Source organism: Ursus maritimus, unplaced genomic scaffold (genome assembly GCF_017311325.1).
Source record: "Ursus maritimus isolate PB19 unplaced genomic scaffold, ASM1731132v1 scaffold_20, whole genome shotgun sequence".
Taxonomy (NCBI): Eukaryota; Metazoa; Chordata; class Mammalia; order Carnivora; family Ursidae; genus Ursus; species Ursus maritimus.
Genome location: NW_024424453.1, coordinates 21,118,567 through 21,143,922, shown reverse-complemented (window position 1 = coordinate 21,143,922; position 25,356 = coordinate 21,118,567). Strand labels below are relative to the sequence as shown.

Genomic DNA, 25,356 nt, shown 5'->3' with positions numbered 1-25,356 from the left:
AGTAGCTGTACCAACTTGCATTCCCACCAACAATGTAGGAGGGATCCCCTTTCTCCACATCCTCTCCAACAATTGTTGTTTCTTGCCTTGTCTATTTTTGCCATTCTAACTGGCGTAAGGTGGTATCTCAGTGTGGTTTTGATTTGAATTTCCTTGATGGCTAATGATTTTGAACATTTTTTCATGTGTCTGTTAGCCATTTGTATGTCTTCATTGGAAAAGTGTCTGTTCATATCTTCTGCCCATTTTTTGATTTGTTTATTTGTTTCTCGTGTATTGAGTTTGAGAAGTTCTTTGTAGATCTTGGATACCAGTCCTTTATCTGTAGTGTCATTTGCAAATATATTCTCCCATTCCGTGGGCTGCCTCTTAGTTTTTCTGACTGTTTCCTTGGATGTGCAGAAACTTTTAATCTTGATGAAGTCCCATAAATTCATTTTATCTTTTGTTTCTCTTGCCTTTGGGGATGTGTCATGAAAAAGGTTGCTTTGGCCGATGTCGTAGAGGTTGCTGCCTATGTTCTCCTCTAGAATTTTGATGGATTCCTGTCTCACATCGAGGTCTTTCATCCATTTGGAGTTTATTTTTGTGTATGGTGTGAGAGAGTGGTCAAGTTTCATTCTTTTGCATGTAGCTGTCCAATTTTCCCAGCACCATTTATTGAAGAGACTGTCTTTTTCCCACCGGATGTTTTTTCCTGCTTTATCAAATATTAGTTGCCCAAAGAGCCGAGGGTCCATTTCTGGGCTCTCTATTCTGTTCCATTGGTCTATGTGTCTGTTTTTGTGCCAGTACCATGCTGTCTTTGTGATCACAGCTTTGTAGTACAGCTCGAAATCTGGCATTGTGATGCCCCCAGCTTTGTTTTTCCTTTTCAACAGTTCCTTGGAGATTCGGGGCCTTTTCTGTTTCCATACAAATTTAAGGACTGTTTGTTCCAGTTCTTTGAAAAATGTCCTTGGTATTTTGATCGGGATAGCATTGAAAGTGTAGATTGCTCTGGGTAGCATGGACATTTTAACTATGTTAATTCTTCCAATCCATGAGCATGGAATATCTTTCCATCTTTTTATGTCTTCCTCAATGTCTTTTAAGAGTGATTTATAGTTTCTAGAATATAGGTCCTTTACGTCTCTGGTTAAGTTAATTCCAAGGTAACGTATGGTTTTTGGTGCTATTGTAAATGGGATGGATTCCCTAATTTCTCTTTCTTCGGTCTCGTTATTCGTGTATAGAAATGCAACTGATTTCTGAGCATTTATTTTGTATCCTGCCACGTTACTGAATTGCTCTATAACTTCTAATAGTTTGGGAGTGGCTTCTCTTGGGTTTTCCATATAGAGTATCATGTCATCCCAGCAGGTCCTTTCTAACTCAACAATGTAACTTCAGGCGAGTCGCCCAATGAGATGTCTTATTTTGCTCGTGAAAAGTTAAGGGTTCAGTCAGATTTTCTCTTAGCCTGAACTAGAAGGCTGTTCTAAATTCCAAAGACTACCCCCCTTAAGCAGTGGTCTGGGGAGAAAGAGATGGGGGCATTATCTTTCCAGGCTAATGCCAGAGTAAAAGAAAGGAGAAGGTGAAAGGGTTTTACATTTAGTTCAAGTTTAACGTCTTGATCCATCATCTTGGGCAGAAGCATTCCACCCCGACATCAGCGACTTCTCTTCCTCATCAGTTTGATTTGGAGGTCGCCAGCATCTGTAGAGCACCTGGTTGGAGGTGAAGCCTTCACGAGCTGTGAAATGTGTCCCCAAGGCTCCATCCCTTCTAGTTTTGCAGCAGTGACAGTGATCAGGAGCACTTGGTAAGACTCCTCTTCCAATGGGCTCGAGGGCCATCTTCCTCTGATAATGTTTCCAGAATACCTAATTCTTCGGGCTCAGTATACAAGCTTCTGATAGAATTCCAAGAAGTTTTGCAAGGTTTCATTAAGGCTCATACGATTTGCCCAATGAAGTGGGTGCCTTGATCACTGGAGACTGTGGAAGGCATGCCCCAAATGGGAAACATGTTTTCTAATAGTTTCCTTGCTACTGAGAGGGCATCACAGTCTTGAGGCAGGGAAAGACTTCAACCCATCCACAAAACATACAAACAATAACAAGAACATACTGGTAACCCATAGTAAGTAGCAGTTGGCATGAAGTCCAGCTGCAGGTGTTCAAAGGGTCCAGGTCTGAGGCTCTGGGAACAAAATCGGTTTTTCCAGGATGACCTGACAAGTTAGAAATTGCTGGTAGATTATTTTTACAATATTATAAAGCCTCCCCACTGATGTCTATTCATAATTTTGGGTCATCTTGAATGCCCTATGGTGAGTGAAGGAATGTAAAAACTGAAAAATAGGGTTTACCAGGGAGCTGGGAAGAACTAAGCAAGCAGCCATCTTAGTTTTCCCATAGCCCCAACTATTCATTTAATTGACAGCCATTATTTACCTACCTTAATTTCTCTGATTCAGCAGCAGACTGTTGCCATGTTATAGGACATCAGGATGGCAAAAGTCTGGCGATGAGGGGCTTTTTTTTTTTTTTCAGAAGCAGAATGGACTTTATGCACACGTGCCAAAATCTTACAACATAAAGAAGGCTTAGTAGTACATTTTATTTGACAACGCTTCTGATGTAACTTAACATATCATATAAGCTTAAATAGTTTAGCAAATCTTTGGTATGTTCCAGGTCAAAAAGACTTAAGCCAATGAAAAGTCCAAACAAACTTCATCCTCTTAAAATAGAGAGAAAACCAAATTCTAATTTTGCACCAGCTTAGTTTTGATATTAAAACTTATTCATTCCAATCTTCAGTCAGAGATTCCACAGAGCGCAGAGCCCGACGTGGGGCTTGATCTCACAACCCCAAGGTCATGACCTGAGCTGAGATCAAGAGTCAGATGCCCAACCGACTGAGCCACCCAGGTGCCCCCTGCTGAGCTATTTTTTTTTTTAATTTATAACAGAGATAATATTACCGTATCTGACTTTAAGTGAACTAAGGCAGGATAATAGTTTTAATTTTAATGCTGATAACTCTAAAGACATGTCTACTTTAATATCCTTTAGAGATTTGTTTATTTTAGAGAGACAGAGAGAGAGTGCACCCACAAGCAGGAGGGGCAGGGGGAGAGGGAGAGAGAATTTCAAGCAGACTCCACGCTGAGCACGGATCCCAATGTGGGGCTCGATCCCACAACTCTGGGATCATCACCTGAGCTGAAACCAAGAGTTGGTCACTTAACCGACTGCGCCACCCAGGCACCCTAAAACATGTCTACTTTAATTAAGCCAACAACCTTAAAGTAGCTTTCATATAAAATATTTACCCAGATTTCGTGAACTTGAGAAAGCATTTGGACTGGTTTCTTTCTGAGAGTTTTAGAATGTCTAATCCTTATCAGTGTTTGCCTTCAAACCAAGTAAATAGAGCTCTTTTACAAATTAATTTTAGCAATACCATCCAGAGGTAGAAAAGTATCTCACATTTACTACATACAGAGAGAGAGAGACAGATAGACAGGTACACACAAAGACCCTACAGGTACTAATATTTGTGGAGAAGATTGTTAAGATTTGTACTTGTCCCTGGGATTAATCTTAAGGAGGTAGTGCTAGAGTTTGGGAAAAGAGTTGTTATGGAGGTTTGTATTTTAAAAAGGCTTCTTTCCCTTTTTTTCTCTCAATCTCTGGTGATTGTGGGCTATGTTTACATTTCTAAGACATGATAAGATGCATAACTTTAAGGGACAAGGAGAGAAGGCAAGTTCCTCCAAGAAGGACTCTGGTTTCCTAGAGCCAAAAATTTACAATCCGTTTGAGATAAACAGGGGAAATTTTGGGATTGGTGAAGAAATAGGTAAACTTTGAATTGCCTCTAGAGCTATATTTCTAGTTTTATGAAGATTGCAAGATAAGGACAATTGCTTTCAATTCCTCTAAGAACTGGGTTGTAACTTAAATGACATTATAGATTGATCCACCTATTCAACTCTATGGCTTCTTTTTCCCGTGGGGACATGGTTCTAATTTTAAATATTTCTGGTGGTACTAAATAACACCCCATGGGTATAAGAGGGGTCCCCAAAGAGGGTGCAAAGGATACGACCTTCCCAAGATCCAGAGTCACTTCAAATGAGGGCCAAAGAACCAAAACCTGCATGCCCCATGCGGGCAGAAAGCCAAACTCAGTTATGCAAAACTAGACAAAACAGAAGGCAATATGTATCTCTGGGAGAGAAAGGATCAATAGTCAATGGGTCTGGATTTGGAAAGGAAAGGGACAATGTGAAATTTTATTTTCCTCTCTAGACCGGGCACTACAGACGGAGATTTGGAAGGAACTGATTCCAGTAAGAACTTTCACCCTTTGCTGGCTTCTGCCAGTTTTTCCAGGATCCTCTCTGCAGGCTCTAGTATCTATCAGACTTTCCCCCTTGGCTGTTTAAGGGAATAACGTAGGAGTTTTACCAGAAAATCCCTCCATTTCAACAACTCTGAGAAGGGCCCGTATGGAGGTCCTCCTAAGAAGGTAAATACAGGGGTATATGTAAGACCATTAATGTGGTGAATTCTGTTTACAGCTGCGTAGTCTTTCCAGAGTGGAAACACAATTTAGACAGAGGATTAGTAGAATGAGTACTCCAAGGAGGATGAAGCGGAGCAGCAGGAATTACGTCAGTCTTACAGCATTCTGTTTTGTGTACCTCTTCTCTCTTTAATTTTTCACTACCCTTTCGCAATGAGACTTTTAATGGAACAATGTGGGAATTTCGAAACCTTTTGGAGGCTTCTGCTTGCCAATTAAAACAGGTATCCCATTCTGTTTAATTTAGGAATCCTTGCTTTCAAGAGCACTTGTTAAATGATTTTATCTAATTGGAATGGCCCCCATAAGAACCCCTGTATTTCTAGGTTGTAATTCCCTTGAAGGCTGGAGCAGTTTGGTAGGATTCTAGGCACAAATGGAGTTAACCCATATTTCTGTCAGGCCATATCTAGCTACAAATGGGGTGCAACTCATTATTTCTGCCTGGCCTTATTTGGGGACTACCAAGCTGACAGTTACTGAGCCAAGTTCCCCAGGACACAAAACAAACTTAGTAAGATTCTGCCATTTTTGCGAGATATCTACAACTTCTAGGGCTATAGTTCTTAGATAAAATAAGCAGCTGTGCTGGAAGGTAGTACGCTTGACTCTGTAGAATTTAAGGATTCCATTAGCTAAGGCTTTGGAGTTCTCAGAGCCGAACTAATACCTAATAGGGTTGGGCCACTGGATTGGGGATCTTGCATGTTTTACAGAGTACCTCATTGTATAGAGGTTTTCCTGAGGTTGGTGGGCGAACTTGTCTCAATCTAACCCATTCTGTGATCAACTTACTCTATTTTCTTGAAGTGGCAAGAGCTCTAATAGCCTTCAAATGCTCACTCTGTGCCCACCAATTTTTCCAGTTTTTTGGTCTCTGAGATCCCTGTTAGCGATAGCCTTTATCTACACAAAACAAGACAAATATGTGCACCTTAATGTATAAGCAACAACAAGAGATGTTACTGCATCCCGGCCAAGAGAAGGCCCTGTGCTCACCACAAACAATTCTTGTGGAACCTTGCTGGGGTTTTCCAGCAATTCCAGGGGAATTGTGGTCTGAAAGGCTAGGGATTTGGCTGTGGGCAGACACTTTTCCCAGCTCAGTTGGACTCCAGGCAGAACCGCCAGCTCGGGGCATAACCATCTGGCAGCTCAGGCTCTAAAGGAAAGCCAATTAGATTGGGGGAGCTTGAATGAACAAGAGCGGAGCTCAGAACCAAGAGGGAACTTGCCCACAGCCCTCAGGAACAGCGAGAAACACATGAATTTAAAGGGTTCATGGGGTACCATGCCCATGTTTCTCATTGTCCCCAGATGCTGCTGGAAATTCACTTTGGATCTTGTCACTGCCTGCCAGCAAATCTGTTAAATAACAAAAATTCAACCAAGTAAATTTTCTTCTCTTCTCTCTCTCTCTTTTTTTTAAAGATTTTATTTATTTATTTTAAAGAGAAAGACAGAGAGAGAGAGCACAAGCAGGGGGAGAGGCAGAGGGAGAGGGAGAAGCAGGCTCCCTGCTAAGCAGGGAGCCCAACACAGGACTCAATTCCAGGACCCTGAGATCATGACCTGAGCCAAAGGCAGATGCTTAACCAATTGAGCCACCCAGGTGCCCCAACTGAGTAAATTTTATGAAGATCTAATTGGTTTTATTAATCAATTCATGAATCGGGCAGCATCCCATCTATCAAGTACAGGAGGCTCCAAAGAGCTACAGAAAAGGAAAGTTTTTTTTTTTTAAGTAGCTCCACCACCACCCCTCCCCGGAGCCCAATGTGGGGCTTGAACTCATGACCCTGAGATCAAGAGTTGGTCACTTAACTGACCAAACCACCCAGGTGCCCCAGAAAAGGAAAGATTTTTAAAGGTAAAGAGGGAATGGAAAAAAGGAAATTATTAGCCAAAAAAAATGCATTGTTTGGGTAAGGTTGCCCTCCTAAGGAGAAAGGAAGGGCACTATTAGAAAATTTCCTAGTGCCGATGGAAAATTCCCACGTTGACTGGTAAAGGGTTACATTTCTGGGGGGTTGAAATTGCAGTTAGGGTAGGTATTAAGTCTTGATTTACTAACTCAGGCTGCCGTTTTAGGCCTGTTGTTTTCTTTTCCTTTTTTAAAAGATTTTATTTTTAAGTAATCTCAACACCCAACGTGAGGCTCAAACTTAAACAATCCCAAGATCAAGAGTTGCATGCTCCACCGACTGAGCAGCCAGGCACCTTTCTTTTTAACAACGTATAGCAATATCTTAAGGACCAAAACTCATCTAAAGAACACTTTGTCATTAAACTTCGATTGTTCCAGCCACACCTGTATCTGAACTTGAGCTCAAGTTGCATATGATTGATACTCTCTAAATGACCAGGAATTTGTACCTTGGGAATTAAATTCCCCTTCTCTCACCCAATCCCTCCACCTACTGTGGCCATCATCCATCTAGGGAAAGATGGTCTAGAGTTCCTGTGTAAGCTACTACAGAAAATCAAAGTCAAGGTCGGCGTTTCCATAAAGCCCCTCAACCAGGTGGCAAATCCTTGACATTCTCTAAGGTTTAGATCTTTCATCCAGACAGAAAGAGTACAATCAAGAAAGAACCTCAAAAACCTGAAACAGCTAATTTTTCACTCTTCCACAGTTTCTCTACTGGTATATGCTAGCTAAGGATTTTATAAATATAAATACAACATTTTATTTACTTTAAATTGCCTTGCAGCTGTTTGGTTATACTGTATCAAATACAAACTAAGCAATGGCTCTATCCCTGTTTTTTGTCTCAGAGTATCAAATATAAACCACACACTACTCAGAATACAACATGTAAAAAAAAAAAATTAACAGTTTTCTGAAAAAAAGTATCTATGGAAATCAGAAAAGATTAGAAAGTGCTTTCATGTCAGAAGACCGGCCCAGAGGTCCCCTTTCCAGATTATAGAAAATACTCCTGATTATATCCAGGGCACGTTAACTTACAAAGAAAAAAATACTTTAATTTCATTCTGCAAGGACCTCTAATGTCTCTTAAATCTAATCCCCACTATTCATATATATTATTTAGTTTATACTGTGCATGGAGGAACCCTCAAGTTTTCTACTTACCAAGGCCACTATTGGTATAGGCACACCAAATATCTCTTCATCCGCTGATCCAAAATTGTGGCTTCAAATAAAATTGATTAAAAAGTCAGTCATAGTTCTAGAAATATTATTTCTAAAATTCAGCATATCGATTTTCACATAGACCAAAAAGTTATATAATGAACATATAAGCATCTCAAACAAATAATAAAATGCTTTCCCCACTAAGGCAAAATGAATTCAGGGACAATTTTGCTGGTTTCTGTAGCTGATGTTCATTATTACCTCGTATCCCTCACAGGAGGCAGGATAGACAGTGGTATCGAAAGCAGGGAAGTAAGGAGCCTGCTCCAACGCATCTGAGCATAAAAATATGTCATCAGAATCCAAGCTAAATTACATAAAAATTATTGATTCAAAAGGAAAAAAAAAAACCTTTACCTTAAAAGGGTCAAAGAGTCCAGTTGTACTAGCATTTGAAAAATCCGTGGCAAATTCAGAACCTAAATTTGCATTGAAAATAATATTTTATCAAGCAGTATCAATCAACAACTACCCCTAGTTTATAATCTAGACCTTTGTCTGGCCTCAAATTCATTCCAAAATGTATATTTACAGTGCAAAGTCTCTAAAGCAATTTCCCACTTAATCTTTTAGAACTTTTATAGTTTACAAAAGCACTTTCATATACATTGTCACATCATGATCCCCAGTTTATTTTGTTATTTCTTTTAAAGATTTATTTACTTGAAAGAAAGAGAGAGCACTTGAGTTGGGGCAGGAACAGAGGGAAAGAATCTCAAGCTGACTCCCCACGGAGCGTAGAGACTGACCGCAGGGTTCAATCTCATGACCCTAAGATCATGACCTGAGCCAAAACCAAGAGTCAGAGCTTAACCGACTGCCACCCAGGCGCTCTGATCCCCAGTTTAAGGATAAGGAAAGGGGTTCAAAGATGCAATATGATTGCCTATAGTTGTTACCCAGCTGCGAAGTGGCAACTTTGTGACCAAACCTGAGTCTTACCACTTTTGAAATTAAGACTGTTGCTCCGTCTTCTGTTTGAGGTCTCAGCTACAATTTAAAAATCACCCTCCTCTTACAAATCTAAAATTTATCTAGCTTTACTGTAACATGTAGTTACTAGGATATCAAGGAGCAGTAGGTTTGGAAAGGCAAAAGGGAAGGGAAAAAAAGTAACTTCCACTTTTTGTAGGTGAATCATTTCTATCAGTCAAATTTCAGTTACTTGTATAGATTTGTCAGATCATCTTTACCTTTTGTGAGCTTATGTAACAACCAGGTGTCAATAGTCCCAAAGCAGCAATTATCTTCTTCAACTGCCTTTTGCACCTAGAAAACACATCACAAAGCTGACTCAAAAAGCCTAAATTATGCAGTGCATAATTAAGTGCCGATCAGTAAATACAATATAATCCCATTTTTTGATAAGAATGAATATGTATATAAAAAAACCTATTTTTAAAATATACCCCAAACAGTTCTAAGCAATTACTACAGGGTATAAAAGGCTCTAATTTACAAGAAACGTGTTACTTTTGTGATGAACAAAGTAAATATACATATTTTTAGTTTAGACATATAAATATGTCTAGATAAACAAAGTCTAAAACAGGGGATGGTATACTATGATCACAGTTCAACTGACTATTTCTGTATAGCAGGTTAAGAATGGTTTTTAAATTTTCTAATTGTTTTTTAAAAAAGAACACTTTGTGACATATGAAAAGTATATGAAATTCAAGTTTGAAGGTCCATAGATAAAATTTTACTGGAACATAGCCATGCTCATCTGTTTCTGTGTAATTTATGGCTGTTTTCAAACTACAATGGCACAGTAGTTGTGACAGAAACCTTATGGCCTTCCAAGTCTAAATTATGACTATCTGGCACGTTACAGAAAAAGTTTGCTAATCCTTAGCATAAAGCATGCCAAAGGAAACAAAAGTATCACAACCTCTTTAAACTAGCTAATAGAGACAATGAAATGACTGTTGATTTATCATTATTTTTTTAAATAGGCTCTACACCCAACACGGGGCGCAAACTCAAGACCCGAGATTAAGAGTCGCATGCTCTACCAACCGAGCCAGCCAGGTGCCCTGAGGATTACTAACATAGTGAAAACAATGCCCTACATCACACTTCACCACCTCTCCAACTCTTACTTGTCCTTCAAGACTAGCAGTTCCTGGCTTTGCCCAAGCCAGCACTCTACAGAAATCTTCCACACAGCCCTTATCTCACATCATTACTTCCCTGTTAGACCCTAAGTTCCTTTAAAGCAGGAACTAAATTTTTAAGTCCAATACCTAGGAGGGTTCCTGGCCTATAGCAGATGCTTAAAACATGTCTCCTAAATACATGAGATAAAAAGAATAGCAAATGAATACATTTCAGGATGAATTATATTTCAACAGTAGAAAGGATCAATAAAATGAAAACACATGACATAAGCTCCAAAAAAGAAGTCATTTGTACATTATTTATAACAAATATTTGAAGATTCTATTCAAGTTTTATACCACTTAAGTATGGAGTGCTTAAAGTAGTATTACTTTATTTCAAATTCTTTTTAAATTTAGAAATTGTGATTCTAAAATTTGTTCAGATTAGAGAAAGATTAATCTGTATTTCAGTAAGCAGCAACGATGCCTGGCAAGTAGTAAATTCGTCTGTTCATTCAACAAACATTTGAGGCCCAGGTCCTCTGATAGGTAGTAGGTCCATATGAGGCTCCAAAGACGTAGAGTATTAGGGTTTCCCAGGGTAGAAGGATCAAGGTCAATCCTCCTTGCTTTGGGTTAAGACTCCAAATGGCCCTACCCTATAAGTAAGGGTAAACTAGAAAGACAGGCTCTCATAGGAAATACAACTCAGTTTTGAAACACCTCAATCATTAAATTGGATTGAGGTAATCCTGGTACCTAAAAGAACTGACGAAGCAAACACAAATCCTATCCAAAGCAAGATACTGCTATGGTAAGCCTCTCATAACTTCTACGCACAATTTTGCAAACACAATGTCTAGGTGATATACATACACATGCATACAAATAAGTAACCAAGATCACTGAACTCATCAAGTTGTGTATATTAAATATGTTCAGCTTTTTTTATGTTAATCATATATCCATAAAGTAGTTTAAATTTAAAAGAAATCAAATAATCAGGCATCTGAGGAAACAAGAGAACATAGAAAAAAAAGAGAGAGAGAGAAAGACAGAGTCCATGAGGCTATAGATCTTAGAATTAATAGTCATGGACTATATCCTAGAAGTCCTTGTCATTGCTTAAAAAGAAATGGAAAGAAAAGTCATATTTCTACATCATATTGTTATGTTAGGGAATTACAAATTAAATCAATGAGATACTACTTCACACCTATTAGAATGGCTAAAATCTAAAACCCTGATATCAAACATTAGCAAGGATGTGAAGTAACTGGAACTTTCATTCATTGTTGGTAGGAATGTAAAATGGTATAGTCACTTTGGAAGATAGTCTGGCATTTTCTTACAAAGCTAACCATAGTCTTATCATCTGATTCAGCAACTGCACACCTAGGTATTTCCCCAAAAGAGATGAAATTTACGTTCATACAAAAACCTGTACACAAATGTTTATAGCAACTTTATTTGTAAGTGCCAAAAATTAGAAGCAACAATATGTCCTCCAACAAGTGACTAGATAAACAAACTGAAACACTTCTGGACAATGAAATACTAATCAGTGATAAAAAGAAATATATTACCAAGCCACAAAAAGACATGGAAAAACCATTGTTTTGTTCACTTTTTCAACTGTTTTTTCTATTCCCTATTTCATTAATTTTCACACTAATCTTTACATTTCTTCCTTTCTGCTACTGTGTGTTCAGTTTGCTACCTTTAACCAGTGTCTTAAGTTAGAATGTTAGATGTTTTGTTAATATGATATCTATATGTAATATAGTCTGGCTATAAATTTCTATCTAAACACTGATCTTGTTGCAACACATGATTTGGTATATTGTGTTTTCTTTTCCATTCACCTCTAAGTAGTTTCTAATTTCTCTTAGGATTTCTTCTACCCACTGGTTATTTAAAAGTACAGTTTGATTTCCATATATTTTTGAACTTCCCAAATTTCTTTCTGCTAATTCTTTCTTTTTTTTTTTTTTTTTTTTTTTTTTTTTACTTTTAAGGATTTTATTTTTAAGTAATCTCTACACCCAATGTGGGGCTTAAACTCACAACCCTGAGAGTTATATGCTCTACTGACTGAGCCAGTCAGGAACCCCACCTTTCTGTTAACTATTTTTAATTTCATTCTTTTTTTATTAGAGAAATACTTTGTGTGATTTCAGTCCTTTTAAATTTATTGAGGCTTATATTACGGTGTAGCATGTGATATATCCTGGAGAAGGTTCCATGTGCGCTTAAGAATGTATATTCTGGGGGCACATGGGTGGCTCAGTCAGTTAAGCGTCTGCCTTTGACCCAGGTCATGGTCCTGGGATTGAGCCCCTCATCACATCAGGGTCCCTGCTCAGCAGGGAGACTGCTTCTCCCTCTCCCCCCCTCATGCTTTCTCTCTCTCAAATAAATAAAATCTTTAAAAACGAATTAAGTGTTTTACCCGTAGACAGCATATAGCTGAATCTTCTTTTTTTATTATCCAACCTAAAATGACAATGAGGGGCACCTGGGTGGCTCAGTTGGTTAAGGAACTGCCTTTGGTGCATCAGGGAGTCTGCTTTTCCCCTCTGACCTTCCCCTCCTCATGCTCTCTCTCTCTCTCTCTCAAATAAATAAAATATCTTAAAAAAAATAAAATCACAATGAGAGATCACTATTTAACTACCAAAATGGGTAAAATTTTTTTAAAAACCTGATAATACCAATTATGATGGTACATGAAATATGAAGTCCTCTCATTGACTGATGGTGGGTATGTAAATTATCAAAAACTGTGGGAAATTTTTTGACATTATCCACAAAAAGTGAAGATACACATTCATGACCTCCATTCCCATATATAGATACAGCAGAAGTACCTTTATATGTACCCCAAAAAACAGCATTATTCATAATAGCCCCAAATTAGAAATAATTCAAATGCACATAAACAGAATGGATAAATGGATAATGATAAAATCATATACCGAACACTAAATAATAATGAAAATATAAGAAAATTAATTGACACATTTATACAAAATTCAAAAAAATTCAGGTAAAACTAAACTATAGTGTTGAGGAAAAAAAACCACATAAGTAAAAAAGTAAAAGTGGAAAGAAAATGTGATACACAATATCACAGTGTTCTACTTCTCGATTCAAGGAGTGTTACACAGATGTTTGCTCCACGATCACTGAGTGGTACATTTTTGTTTTGTTCAGTTCTCCATATGTGTTACGACTTACAATAAAAAGGTCTAAAAGTAGAGATTTCTGTATTCCATCCCAATATGTAGTGGACACTTAATTTTTCCTCAAATAATCAAATTGCTGTCTTCATTCTTTTACCTTTTTCTTCCCTGTAGTTTACACACACACACACACACACACACACACACACACACACACACACACACAATCTTTCCTTACCTCAACCAGGTTCTGTAAAATCCAGGCCAATCTCAAAGAAACATGCTGGTTTGTGAAACTGAACAAACTGAATGCTAAAAGTCGTTTATTTCTAGTGAAAAAGTGCAGCACTCGGCAGGAACTCTGTACTAGCTATTAAAAAAAAGATATTTTAGGAAAATGCATTTAATGGTGTTTGATATTTCCATATTAATTCTACACACATGAAAACAAACTCAATAACAAATGAACCACTCAACTACTTATAGTGTTTTTTAACGCTTAAGAAAAGAAGTAAAGCCTAAGTGGATAATTTGTATTCTAACATATGAAATGTAACACATCTACTATGACCTCCTTTAGCAAACACAAGAAGCTCAAGATAAAGTCTTTTAAAATAAAAGAGAGTCAAGGAAGAAGGCTATATTTTGGTTAGAAATATATTTTTAGGGGCGCCTAGGTAGCACAGTCCTTAAGCGTCTGCCTTCGGCTCAGGGCGTGATCCCGGCGTTCTGGGATCGAGCCCCACATCAGGCTCCTCCGCTGGGAGCCTGCTTCTTCCTCTGCCACTCCCCCTGCTTGTGTTCCCTATCTGACTGGCTGTCTCTGTGTCAAATGAATAAATAAAATCTTAAAAAAAAAAAGAAATATATTCTTAATGAAGTTAGTATTAAACCATAAGGGAAACTCCCCTACACATTAAGTATCTAAAATTTGGGATGTTATGACTTAATACTATCTATACTTATCTAAATCAAAGCTGAATATACATTGCTCAAAATTTACTTCTTAGTAAGCAAATCCTTTAATTAAAAAGAAAAGGTCTTTCATTGAAAACCAGCTTTGAGTTTTAAGGTTTGTCAGACATTGTAAAAAAAATAAATAAAAGAACAAAAATTTTATCCTGCCACCTACCACAAGAATGCAGATGGACAATTCAACTTCTGAAACTGATGTTTCACAAAACATTCACTTACAGAGAATTTGCCCACTTCTTGCATTTTTTTCCTCTGTTATTGCCACCCCTCCCCTAAAAAATATATTTAAAGGGCGCCTGGGTGGCTCAGTTGTTTAAGCATCCAACTCTTTTTTTTTTTTTTTTTAATGATTTTTTATTATATTATGTTAGTCACCATACAGTACATCCCCGGTTTCCGATGTAAAGTTCGATGATTCATTAGTTGCGTATATAAGCATCCAACTCTTGACTTCGGCTCAGGTCATGATCGCAGGGTCATGAGACTGAGCTCTGCATCGGGCTCTATGCTGGGTGTGAAGCCTGCTTAAGACTCTCTTCCTCTCCCTCTGGCCCTCCCTCCCCATTCACATCCACATAATCTCTCTCCCTAAAAAAAATTTAATATATATATATGTGTATATATATATGTATATATTTAAAGATTTTGGTTTATTTACTAAAGTAATAAATGCAACAATCAAGAAAGTATAGACTCAATTCTCTCTACATATCAGTCTCATCCCCCTTTTTTGGAACAGTGAGCCCCATTTTAATTTTTTTTTTTTCCCTTTTCATTTTGGTGAGAGCATTTAAGTTCTCTTAGCAAATTTCAGTTATATAGTACAGTGTTATCAACTATGGTCATCATGTTATACATTAGATCCTCAGACTTTATTCATCTTATAACTGAAAGTTTGTACCCTTTTAACTTCCTTTTCAGTGATCAGTGATCAAACCTTATTCAGTGATCAAACCTTCTGTGTTTCTATTTGTACTACTTATTAAAAGATAAAGAGTTTCTGAAAGTATTTGAAATGACCATCCATAATCCTTCTTCTGATATGTTATATTTTAAGGAATGCTCCAAACTGAAAGAGGTTCTTCCTCCCTAAGAACATTATACTTTCCTCTCTTAAAAAAATTACATTTAATATCCTTCAGGGATCTTCTATTAAAATGCAGATAACTGGGGGAGGGGGCATAAAAAAGTACGGAAACTTCTTACACCTGCACTTTTAATCAACATATGAACAATTAATATTTTGTTTTTACATTTAACAAATATTTATTGAGTACCTTCTATGTACCAAGGACTGTGTTAGGTCTTGAGAAAGCCTGAACAATACAGGCAGAATGAACAATATAGGCAGAATTTCTGCTTCCTTGAAATTTACATTCTAGTGGGAAGAGACAGACAAGTAATCAAATCAATTAGTGAGATAATCTAAGAAGACATTCAATGTACCACCAAGAAAAGAAAAAAAAATCCTATTTAAATTACAATATAATGCTAAGATATAATTGATGGTTAAAATGATTTTTAAAAATTAATGGTTAAAAATACATCCTGCTTGGGGTGCCTGGCTGGCTCAGTCGGTAGAGCTTGATCTTGGGGTTGTCAGTTCAAGCCCCACATTGGGTGGAGAGATACCTAAAAATAAATTCCTTTAAAAAAAGAACCATCCTGAAAAAAAACTAACCAAATAAACAAAAATAACCCCACCCTGCTTAAAAATCAGCCTTTTCAAATTGGAAAAAAAATGTATGCCTTATAACTCATACATTGCTGGTGAGAAAGTAAATAATGCAGCTACTCTGGGAAAAAGTCTGAAGTTTCTTAAAAAACAAAACATGCAATTACCCTGTGACCTAGCAATTAATTACACACTTGGGGTATTATCTAGAGAAATGAAAACTTATGTTCACATAAAATTCTGTACACAAATGTTCAAAACAGCTCCACTTGTAATAGCCAAAAACTGGAATTTGCACAGATGTCCTTAAACAGGTGGTGTATCTGTACCACTGAATATAATTCAGCAATAAAAAGAAACAAGCTGTTGATACACATACAACTTGGATTCTCCAGGGAATTACACTAAGTGAAAAAAGCAAACCCCAAATGCTTTATACTGCATCACTCTATGTATATAATATTTTTGAAGTGAGAAAAAAATTTTAACGGAGGACAGATTAGTGGTTGCAAGAAGTGAGGGATAGGAAGAGGGTGGGGAAGTGCATAAGAGAGAGAGGATGTGGTTATGAAAGAGTAACATGAGGGACCCTTGTCATGATGGTACTGCTCAACATCTTGATTCTGGTGGTGGATACATGAACACAGGAAAAAAACTGTACAGAAATTATAACACACACACACACACACACATACATGAGTACAAGTAAAACTGAGGAAATCTGAGTAAGATCTATAGGTTGTATTAATGTCAATATCCTGGTTGTGACACTATAGTTTTGTAAAATGTTACCATTGAGAGAAACTGCAAAGCCTATAGGGGATCCCCGTATTATTCCTTACAACTGCATGTGAATCTATAATTATCTCAATTAAAATTTCAATAGAAAAAAAATGCATGTCTCAAAATCTTTGAAATGTGCTAAGTGCCGTGAAAGAAATAAAGGACAGTATGATAGAGACTGGACTAGGGGGTGGGGACTTGCTACTCTATAAACGGGATGGCAGGAAAGGGCTTACACAGAGGAGATGGCATGTGAACTGGGCCCAGAAAGGTGAGAAGCATCCAGTCATGATGGCACACAGAGCCCCTTGAGGGTACGAAGTCCTTAAGGTAAGAGGCAGCTTCAGTGCTGTAAGAACAAAAGTGGGCTCGCAAAGCTGGAGCTGAAGCCTTAGCAGCTTCAGGGAGGAAGGTCTGGGAAGTGGTCAGAGCTGTAGACAGGGCCAACCCATGGTAACGAGCTGGGATTTTGTGCTGAAAGCAAAGAGAAGCCTTAGCAGCCATAAGCAAGAATCAGAATTAACAGTGAGAGGAAGCATGGGTGCTGGAAGAACTGGAGGAAAACAATGGTGCCAGGAGACTGCCAACACACACCAATTACTTCACCATTTTGCTTGGAGCTAGCATTGGCTGAACACATGAAATTCGGTGCCATCTCTGGCACCTACACCCTCAACATTTCCATTAGCCTCAATCAATTAACCATAGCATCCAGGATACGGGTGCCTGGCTGGCTCAGTCGGTAGAGCATGCAACTCTTGATCTTGGAGTTGTTAAGTTTGAGCTCCACGTTGAGATTACTTAAAAATAAAGTCCTTTAAAAAAAGGAAAAAAAAGTGCATCCAGTATAGGATGAGTGCAGGGTGGGGTTCTCTCAGTGGCAGGACAAGCCCTGGAATCATGTGGGCTAAACGCCAACAAGAGTCTGCGTACATTTTTCTCCTAAGAGAAGCCAAAGCTTACATCACGCACGGGCTCAGTATCAAGCAGACGACGTGCTTTAAGGCTGAGTTTTGCGCTTGACGTCAGTTTTACATTTGAGATTTAGGGTTTGTACTACAGAAGTAAATGTTTCCAAAGTCAAAACTTATTTGTAAAGGAATAAAAGTTTTAAATACCTCACTGACAAATGAAATGTTTGTCAAAAGAAATGTTTGATGAATTGACCTATTAAAAACTAAAATTATCCATTAAGATACAGAACTATACATTATAAATAGTATTAATTTTAAATTATACCATTCAAAGTTCGTTACATTTCCTTATATTTACATTCAACTCCTTAATTACTCTTTCCTGTAAAGAGCACCTCTTGGTTCTCAGCCTTACAAGTTATTAAAGCAAGGTGCATTTTCATATATTAAACTAACAAAAGAAAAACCAAAGTGGGTTTATGGCAAAAGTGTTTCTTTCACTCATGCATTGCTATCATATTTCATAACATCTTCACGTTTGTTTTCACATAAAATTAATGTCTCCAAATAGTTATTGAGTAAAACCAATGCTCCAGATACCCCTGAAGCACCATCTCGTATGGGCGCCCTAGCCGAGGAGGCATTTAGCTGTGTGGCATTAGAACACGTAATATTGCAATACGCAATGCGCAATATTGATTATAACACCACATATTGCAGGTTTGGCCACGTTTGGAAAACTGTCTTACCCTCTGACTCAGTAATCCCACACTTAATACTGCCACTGCTGTCACTGTCACGATCATCACCACTGTCACATGCGACCACTATGTGGCAGGCATCGGGTTAAAAGCTTGCGGCAGTCAGCTAGTTATCTATCTCAATATCCATTCTCCACTTTTATAACAAAAGAGGATGAAATATGGACATTCCTCTATTTTTTTCTGGACATAGTCGGCATTCTGTCCATTTCTCCAAGAACGGCAACATGAATTCTCGCTCATGTAAGAACATCTGGGCCATCCTAAACCTCCTCAGGGTTTCCTGCAGTGTAGCTAGTACTCTAGTCTACCACATACGCTTTTGGGTGACTATTACGAAGTTTCCTGATGTAAGGAGTGTGTGTATGTGCATTCTCTTCTCAATGTCCTAAAACAGTACAGGTAGGAGATTATACACTTAAGCCTACAGTTAAGGGACATTGACACGGAAAACAGTAACAGCCAAATCACAGAAGATAAGAAAATGATTACCTTCATTGTGAGAGAATTATTCCAAGATTTTACAAGTTCAACAGCTCTTAGGTCTTGCCAACTAATGAAGTTGTGAAAATGATTTCCTGTTTTCCTAAGAATGATAAAAACAGTATTTTGAGACTCAGTATAAATCAGAGGCTATATTAAATAAAAGATCCGCCATAAGAGAAAACAAAATTAGAGGCCACACTGGATTCTCAAAGTATGATTTAATTAGATGGGGCTTGCTGAATGACTTTTTTATCTTATAAATCAAACACGTTTTCTAACAATTATACTATGATACACTGTATGAAATTCTAGACCAAATTCTAACGGAAAAGATATTCTTTTTGAAGCAGTACAATGTGCACACTTCTAAAACAAAAAAAATTTAATGAAAAGGCCTTTAAAGACTTGCTTATACACCTTAAAAAGCAAGAAGCCAATGCTTTCCCCCGTCATTATACCTGATACACATAACCAGATCAAAACCTCTGTACCTACAGAAGAGCTGAAATATTGCCTAAACCTATTTCTACATCTCTCAACTGTATGACTGGCTTAGCCACTGGCAACCTATCAGGCTTATCAAAATGTGTCCAATAAAAAGAACTTTAACAACTTCTGGGTCGACACTGCAATATAAGTATAGAACTAAGAAATAAGTAGAAATAAACCATTTCCCTTTTTGGCTCCTGCAAATTCAACCACTGACATCTACTAATCTTCAACATCCAACTCAGACTTGAGTCTGAGTAGATAGAGTAGAGTAGAACTCTATTTCCAGGTGCCCTCCTGTGTGGGTTGACCACGTTCAATTTCCTAGACTGTCGCTTCCTCTACTTCTTAAACAGTCCATACTCAAGGGCATGTCCTCAACTTTATTAACCTGGAAACATTCTACTTCTGAAATTCTAACATTCCAATAATTAGTCGACACCTCTTGCTATTATTCCAGTTCTCTCAATCTTACTCTCTAAATGCCTTCCCTTCAACCTCACTGCACCTTTAACCCCTCAAACATTCCCTTTTCTTCCTACCAACCTCTCCCAGGCTTCCTTCCTTTCCCGCATGCTGTGACCGACCACAATTTCGACCCCTTGACTCTCTCTCTTTTCTAAAAATTGTGGTGAAATATACATAACACGAAATTTGCCATTTTAAGCATGTTTAAGTGCATACTTCAGTGGCATTAAGTACAGTTCACAATGTTCTATGTTACCATCGCCGTTATTTCTAAACATTTGGGTTGTTTCCAGCTTCTTGCCACTGTGAATAATGCTGCTATGAACACTGCTATACCTGTTTGAGTCCCTGTTTCCAATCCCTTTGGGCATATGCCTAGGCTCAGAATTGCTGGGTCATGTGGTAAGCCTACTTTTTGAAGAACTGCCATACTTTTTCCCCACAGTGGCTGCACCGTTTTATATCCCCACCACCAGCATATAAGAGTTCCAGTGTTTCCACATCCTCACCAAATACCTGTCTTTTCTATTTTTTTAATTATAGTCATCCTGGTGGGTGTGAAGTGATACCTCATTGTGGTTTTGATATGTGTTTCCCCAATGGCTAATGATATTGTACATCTTTCCACGTGCTTATTGACTATTTGTATATTATTTGAGTCCTCTGTCCATTTATGAATTGGGTTATTTGGTTTTTTGCTGTTGAGCTGTAGAGGTCTTTATTATTCTAAATACTAATTCTTTTTTTAAAAAAATTTTTATAATGTTATGTTAGTCACCATGCAGTACATCATTAGTTTTTGATGCAATGTTCCAAGATTCATTGTTTGCGTATAACACCCAGTGTTCCATGCAATATGTGCTCTCCTTAACACCCACCACCGGCCTACCCCAATCCCCCACCCCCCTCCCCTCTGAAGCTCTCAGTTTTGTTTCCCAGAGTCCATAGTCTCTCATGGTTCATTCCCCCTTCTGTTTGCCCCCCTTCATTCTTCCCTTCCTTCTCCTACTGATCTCCCTGCTATTTCTTATGTTCCATAAATGAGTGAAAACATACGATAATTGTCTTTCTCTGCTTGACTATATATATTCTATATATTAATTCTTTATCAAATACATGACTTGCAAATAAATATTTTCTACCATTCTGTGAGTTTTCTTTTCACTCTCTTAATAGTGTCCTCCCGCCCCATTTTTCACCTCTATTAATGAGAATCACAGCATTCACCTACATCACGAACATGTTACTTCTTTTTCCTTCAGTGATCCGTCACCATTATCATTAGTACAAATCAGAAGTGATTTTCCTATTTTCCTATAGATGAAATTACAAACCAAATACACCAAGATGCCCACCAAGATACACACCTTCCATATTACATGCTGTAGTTTCCAGAAATTTTACTGCACATTTAAGATATTAATAAGTTTTTCCAGATACATTTTTAAAATGCAAATTGCACACTCTGTCAAATTATTTTAACATGGCTTTATTTCTTGTTATTTATGATTAAATTTAGGGCAATTTTTATACTTTGGGGAATTCCAATAGTTAAGAAAATTAAAGAAAAATTAGTCATCAAAAATATGAAAATATCTTTAACAGTGTTTTCTGATGCATATAAGTTTTTGATATTGATGAAGCCCAATTTACCTATTTTTGATTTGTTTTGTTAGCCGTGCTTTTGGTGCCATTTAAGAAATCAATCCTATATCCATAACCATGAAAATTTTTCTCCATGCTTTCTTCTAAGAGTTTTGTAGTTTTATCTTTTTTTTTTTTTAAAGATTTTATTTATTTATTCGACAGAGATAGAGACAGCCAGCGAGAGAGGGAACACAAGCAGGGGGAGTGGGAGAGGAAGAAGCAGGCTCATAGCGGAAGAGCCTGATGTGGGGCTCGATCCCATAACGCCCGGATCACGCCCTGAGCCGAAGGCAGACGCTTAACCGCTGTGCCACACAGGCGCCCCTTGTAGTTTTATCTTTTAAGTTTAGTCTTCAATTCATTTTTTAAGTTAATTTTTGTATATGGTGTAGGTAAGGGTCTACATTCATACTTTTGCATATGGACACCCAGTTTTCTCAGCATCATGTGTTGAAAAGATGGTTCTTTCTGCATTGCCTGGTCTTGGCAACCTTGTCAAAAATCAATTGACCATTGTGTCTGTTTCCTTGGGCTAACATAACAAAGCACCACAGACTGTGTGGCTTAAGACAATAACAATTTATCGTCTCATAGTTCTGGAGGCTAGACGTCCAAAATCATGGTGTTGCCAGGGCGAACTCCCTCTGAAACCGGTAAGGGAATCCTTCTTTGCTTCATCTTAAACTTCTGGTGGTCTGCAGCAATCTTTGGCATTCCTTGGCTCATAGATGCATCACTCCAACCTTCCTCCTCCAGAGCATTCTCTGTGTGTCTGTCTTCACGTGGCCATCTTTGTATGAGGACACTAATCATACTGAATTACAGATCCACCTTATTGCATTATGACCTCATCCTAATTTAACTAATTACATCTGCAGTGACAAAGGTCAAATTTTGAGGTGCTGCTGTTGCTTCTGTTGGGTTATTTCTCCCCAATCTCCCTTACTCCTAAGTGTAAGAATACTGAGTCAAAAGGTAAGACAATTTTCTAGCTCCTCATATGTGGCCAAACCTGCAATATTTGATGTAATAACCAATACTGCATATTGTCTATTGTAATACTTTTAATGCCTTCTCAGCTAGGGTGCCTGTACCACATGGCGCTTTGGAGAGTGTCTGGAGTATTGGATATACTTGATAACTATTTGGAGACATTAATTTTATATGAAAACAAATATAAAATAAGACAGTACTACATGAGTGAAACACTTCAGCCATAATCTCACCCAGACTGATTTTTCTTTTTATTAGTTTAATATATAAAAATGCACCTTGGGGTACCTGGGTGGTTCAGTTGGTTAAGCATCTGCCTCGGCCTAACTCATCATCCCAGGGTTCTAGGATCGAGCTCCACGTCAGGCTTCCTGATAGGCAGGGAGCCTGCTTCTTCCTCTCCCCCCTTCTTGTGTTCTCTCTTGCTATCTCCCTCTCTCAAATAAGTAAATAAAATCTTTCAAAAAAATAAAAAGTAAAAATAAAAATAAGAATGCACCATGCTTTAGTAAATCGAAAGGCTGAGAACTGAGAGGTGCTGTTTACAGGAAAGACAGAGTAATTAGGAGTTGAAAGTGGTTATAATGTCATGACTCCTGAATTGTGTAGTTTTAAATAATACTATTTATATGTGTAATTTTATATCTTAATGTATAATTTTAGTTTTTAACAGATTAATTCATCGAATGTTCCTTAAACTGTGACTAATTTCTTCAGTCAGTGAGATGTTTAAAATTTATGCCTTTGAAAATAAATGTGATAACTCTAGAAATCTGATTTTCCCACTATCAGGGATTGCCGATTTTTCTTTGTTGAGAGTTGGAGTTACCAGCTGTGACTTTGCCAAACTATTTTTGCAAAGTGTATATTCCTTGTTGTGTGTGATCACTGAACTTTTTACAACTTCTGTTACCTCTGTGATCAGCTAGTGACCTGACAAAGATTTTCTTAAATGTCTGGCTCCAAAAAACCCCCAAAAAGTGTTGGCCCTTTAAATCTTCCAGTAGACACGGCTTAAGCATGGAGCTTAGGTACGCATCTGTGCAGTCCTATAGGGCATGATCAAATCCACCAAAGCATACACACTCAAATTTTTGTAGGACAATGGAATCCCCACTGCCTGCCCTGGCACCAGCCACTCACTCCAGGAATGTGAGCTGCTTTCCCCACACCTGGAGCAGGGCGGAAGAGTAAAGGATGATGGCCGGTTTGCACACACTCTTACCTGGGAATAGTAGCCTCTCTCTTCATTCAGCATCCCCTAGTTTTTATAAGGCCTGACTGGGTTCTAGAGTTCCAAAACAGTTTACTATAATCTCTCTTTGCAACTCAATGCTTGCTTTGACCAACCCTCAGATTCCTTCTCCATTATTCTGCACAATGTCACTCTTTACCCCTTATCTTTCAAGTTAACTATCTACCTTTCCAACACCTAACCTGGGCTCATTCCAGCTTTCTTCTGTGTCTACTTTCAATGCCAGAACTTTGTGAACTGATACCAATCCATATCTATGGAATACAAAATTGCCTATATTCTCAGAGTCACTTAAAACGATAAAGTTCTTTCTCTTGTCCCTCACTAGTTTCCTTCCCATGCCCCATAAATGGTACATCTTAATTTTCACCAGATTTCTTAAGCCCTAGGCCAGCACGGCCACCTGTTTCTCAAAGGAAGTAAGAACACAGGAATGACTTTCCTCAATTCCCCACTTCTTCCACTTCTCTTTTGGTTCAAAGGAAAAGCCTTCCGTCTCATGTCTCAGGCTGGCAGCTCCACCTGTACTCTCTATACCCATTCCTTCCTGACTCTTCCATCACTTCATTTCATCAATATTCCATCAACTCTCTGTTCCACACATGCTTAAATCTTCCAATTTTTTGAAACAGAACCAAAAACATCTCTCCTGACCCAGGATGTCCCCTGCACCTAACTAAGTTCCTTCAACATTTCCTCATCACCTCCCATTACCTCAACTGAACACAATTCAAATGCAACTTAGATTTCTAATCATTCATGAAAATTACATTCACTATGGTACCACTGTTTTCCTAATTTCCAGATTTATAGGCTTCTTTTCAATTTGACTTGACCTTTCTGCAATATTGACTCCTAACAATCATTTCCTACCTAAAACTGCCACTTTCCTAAGCTTCCATGATATCATTGTGCTGTTTCTCCACCTACCTCTCTAAGTGTATGTTTCCTTGGCAGATTTTTCTTCCTTAGACTGCCATTTAAATGCTGGTATCTGCTGAGGGGTGCATCCTCGGCCCCCTTCTCTATTTAACTAGCTGCTCTCTCTAAAAACAAATCTGATCCACACCCATGAATGCAGTCACCACAGGACTACTCACCCAACTATATCTCTAGGGCCAGCCTCTCACTTAAGTTCCATCCCCTCACAAACAGCCACCTTCCACAGATCCCCTAAGTTTGCTCCATGCCATCTCAAATGCAACACGTCCACCCCAAGCCCGCCTCCCCTCTTCCTCAATGCGCCACAGCTGAGTTAATGGTAACTTTTAGTTGCTCTAGCCAAAAACTAGGAAGAAGGAGGTGGGGGAGGGGGTAATCCTAAATCCACAAAGGGATTCCATAACATCCCTCGAGTTTATACTTTAATGGGAGGGGGCAAATGAATAATTAATTAAAACTGTCATTTCACATAAGGATCATGCTATGAAACACTGGCATGGTAAAGCAATAGAGTGAAGTGGGAGTGGGGAATGTTTTCAGATGAGAGCAGAGACCTGAATAAACAACAGCCTTCAAAAAGACTTCTCAGACTTAGTCTCATTCCCCTTAAATCTACTCAGTTGCTTACCTACTACAGGAATAAGTCCTCTGAAGGAGAAATACAGACTGACCTGATTCAAGAATATTCTTTCTAAAATGTAAATTTGGTCACATTACTCTTCTCCTTAACAGCTTTTGATAGTTTCCCACTTCTTGTAAGAGACAAACTCCTTATCCTTCCTACAACAAATGGCTTTTCCTGGCCTGGGACCTTGCCTTCCTCTCCAGGTACATCTCAATCACTCAAAGATCTGAGTGCCTACTATGTGCCAGGTACTGTTCTAAGTGTGAAGGATCCAGTGAGAATAGGGCAGACGAAAATACCAACATGGGA

At 38.2% G+C, this 25,356-nt stretch overlaps 1 protein-coding gene across 3 annotated transcripts in view; it reads right to left on the bottom strand.

The window, feature by feature from the left end:
* GK5 (glycerol kinase 5) overlaps positions 1 to 25,356 on the bottom strand; it is a 77,942-nt gene that overhangs the window by 36,516 nt on the left and 16,070 nt on the right. For 2 of the 3 annotated variants that reach the window (XM_040636718.1, XM_040636717.1), the window contains exons 4-9: positions 18,635 to 18,728; positions 13,273 to 13,404; positions 8,938 to 9,013; positions 8,102 to 8,163; positions 7,946 to 8,019; positions 7,682 to 7,742 (exon numbers count right to left, since the gene is read on the bottom strand). In XM_040636718.1, the coding sequence (XP_040492652.1) occupies positions 7,682 to 7,742; positions 7,946 to 8,019; positions 8,102 to 8,163; positions 8,938 to 9,013; positions 13,273 to 13,404; positions 18,635 to 18,728 (499 nt within the window). The remainder of the gene's footprint in view (positions 1 to 7,681; positions 7,743 to 7,945; positions 8,020 to 8,101; positions 8,164 to 8,937; positions 9,014 to 13,272; positions 13,405 to 18,634; positions 18,729 to 25,356) is intronic. The other variant, XM_040636720.1, reaches the window with a different exon arrangement.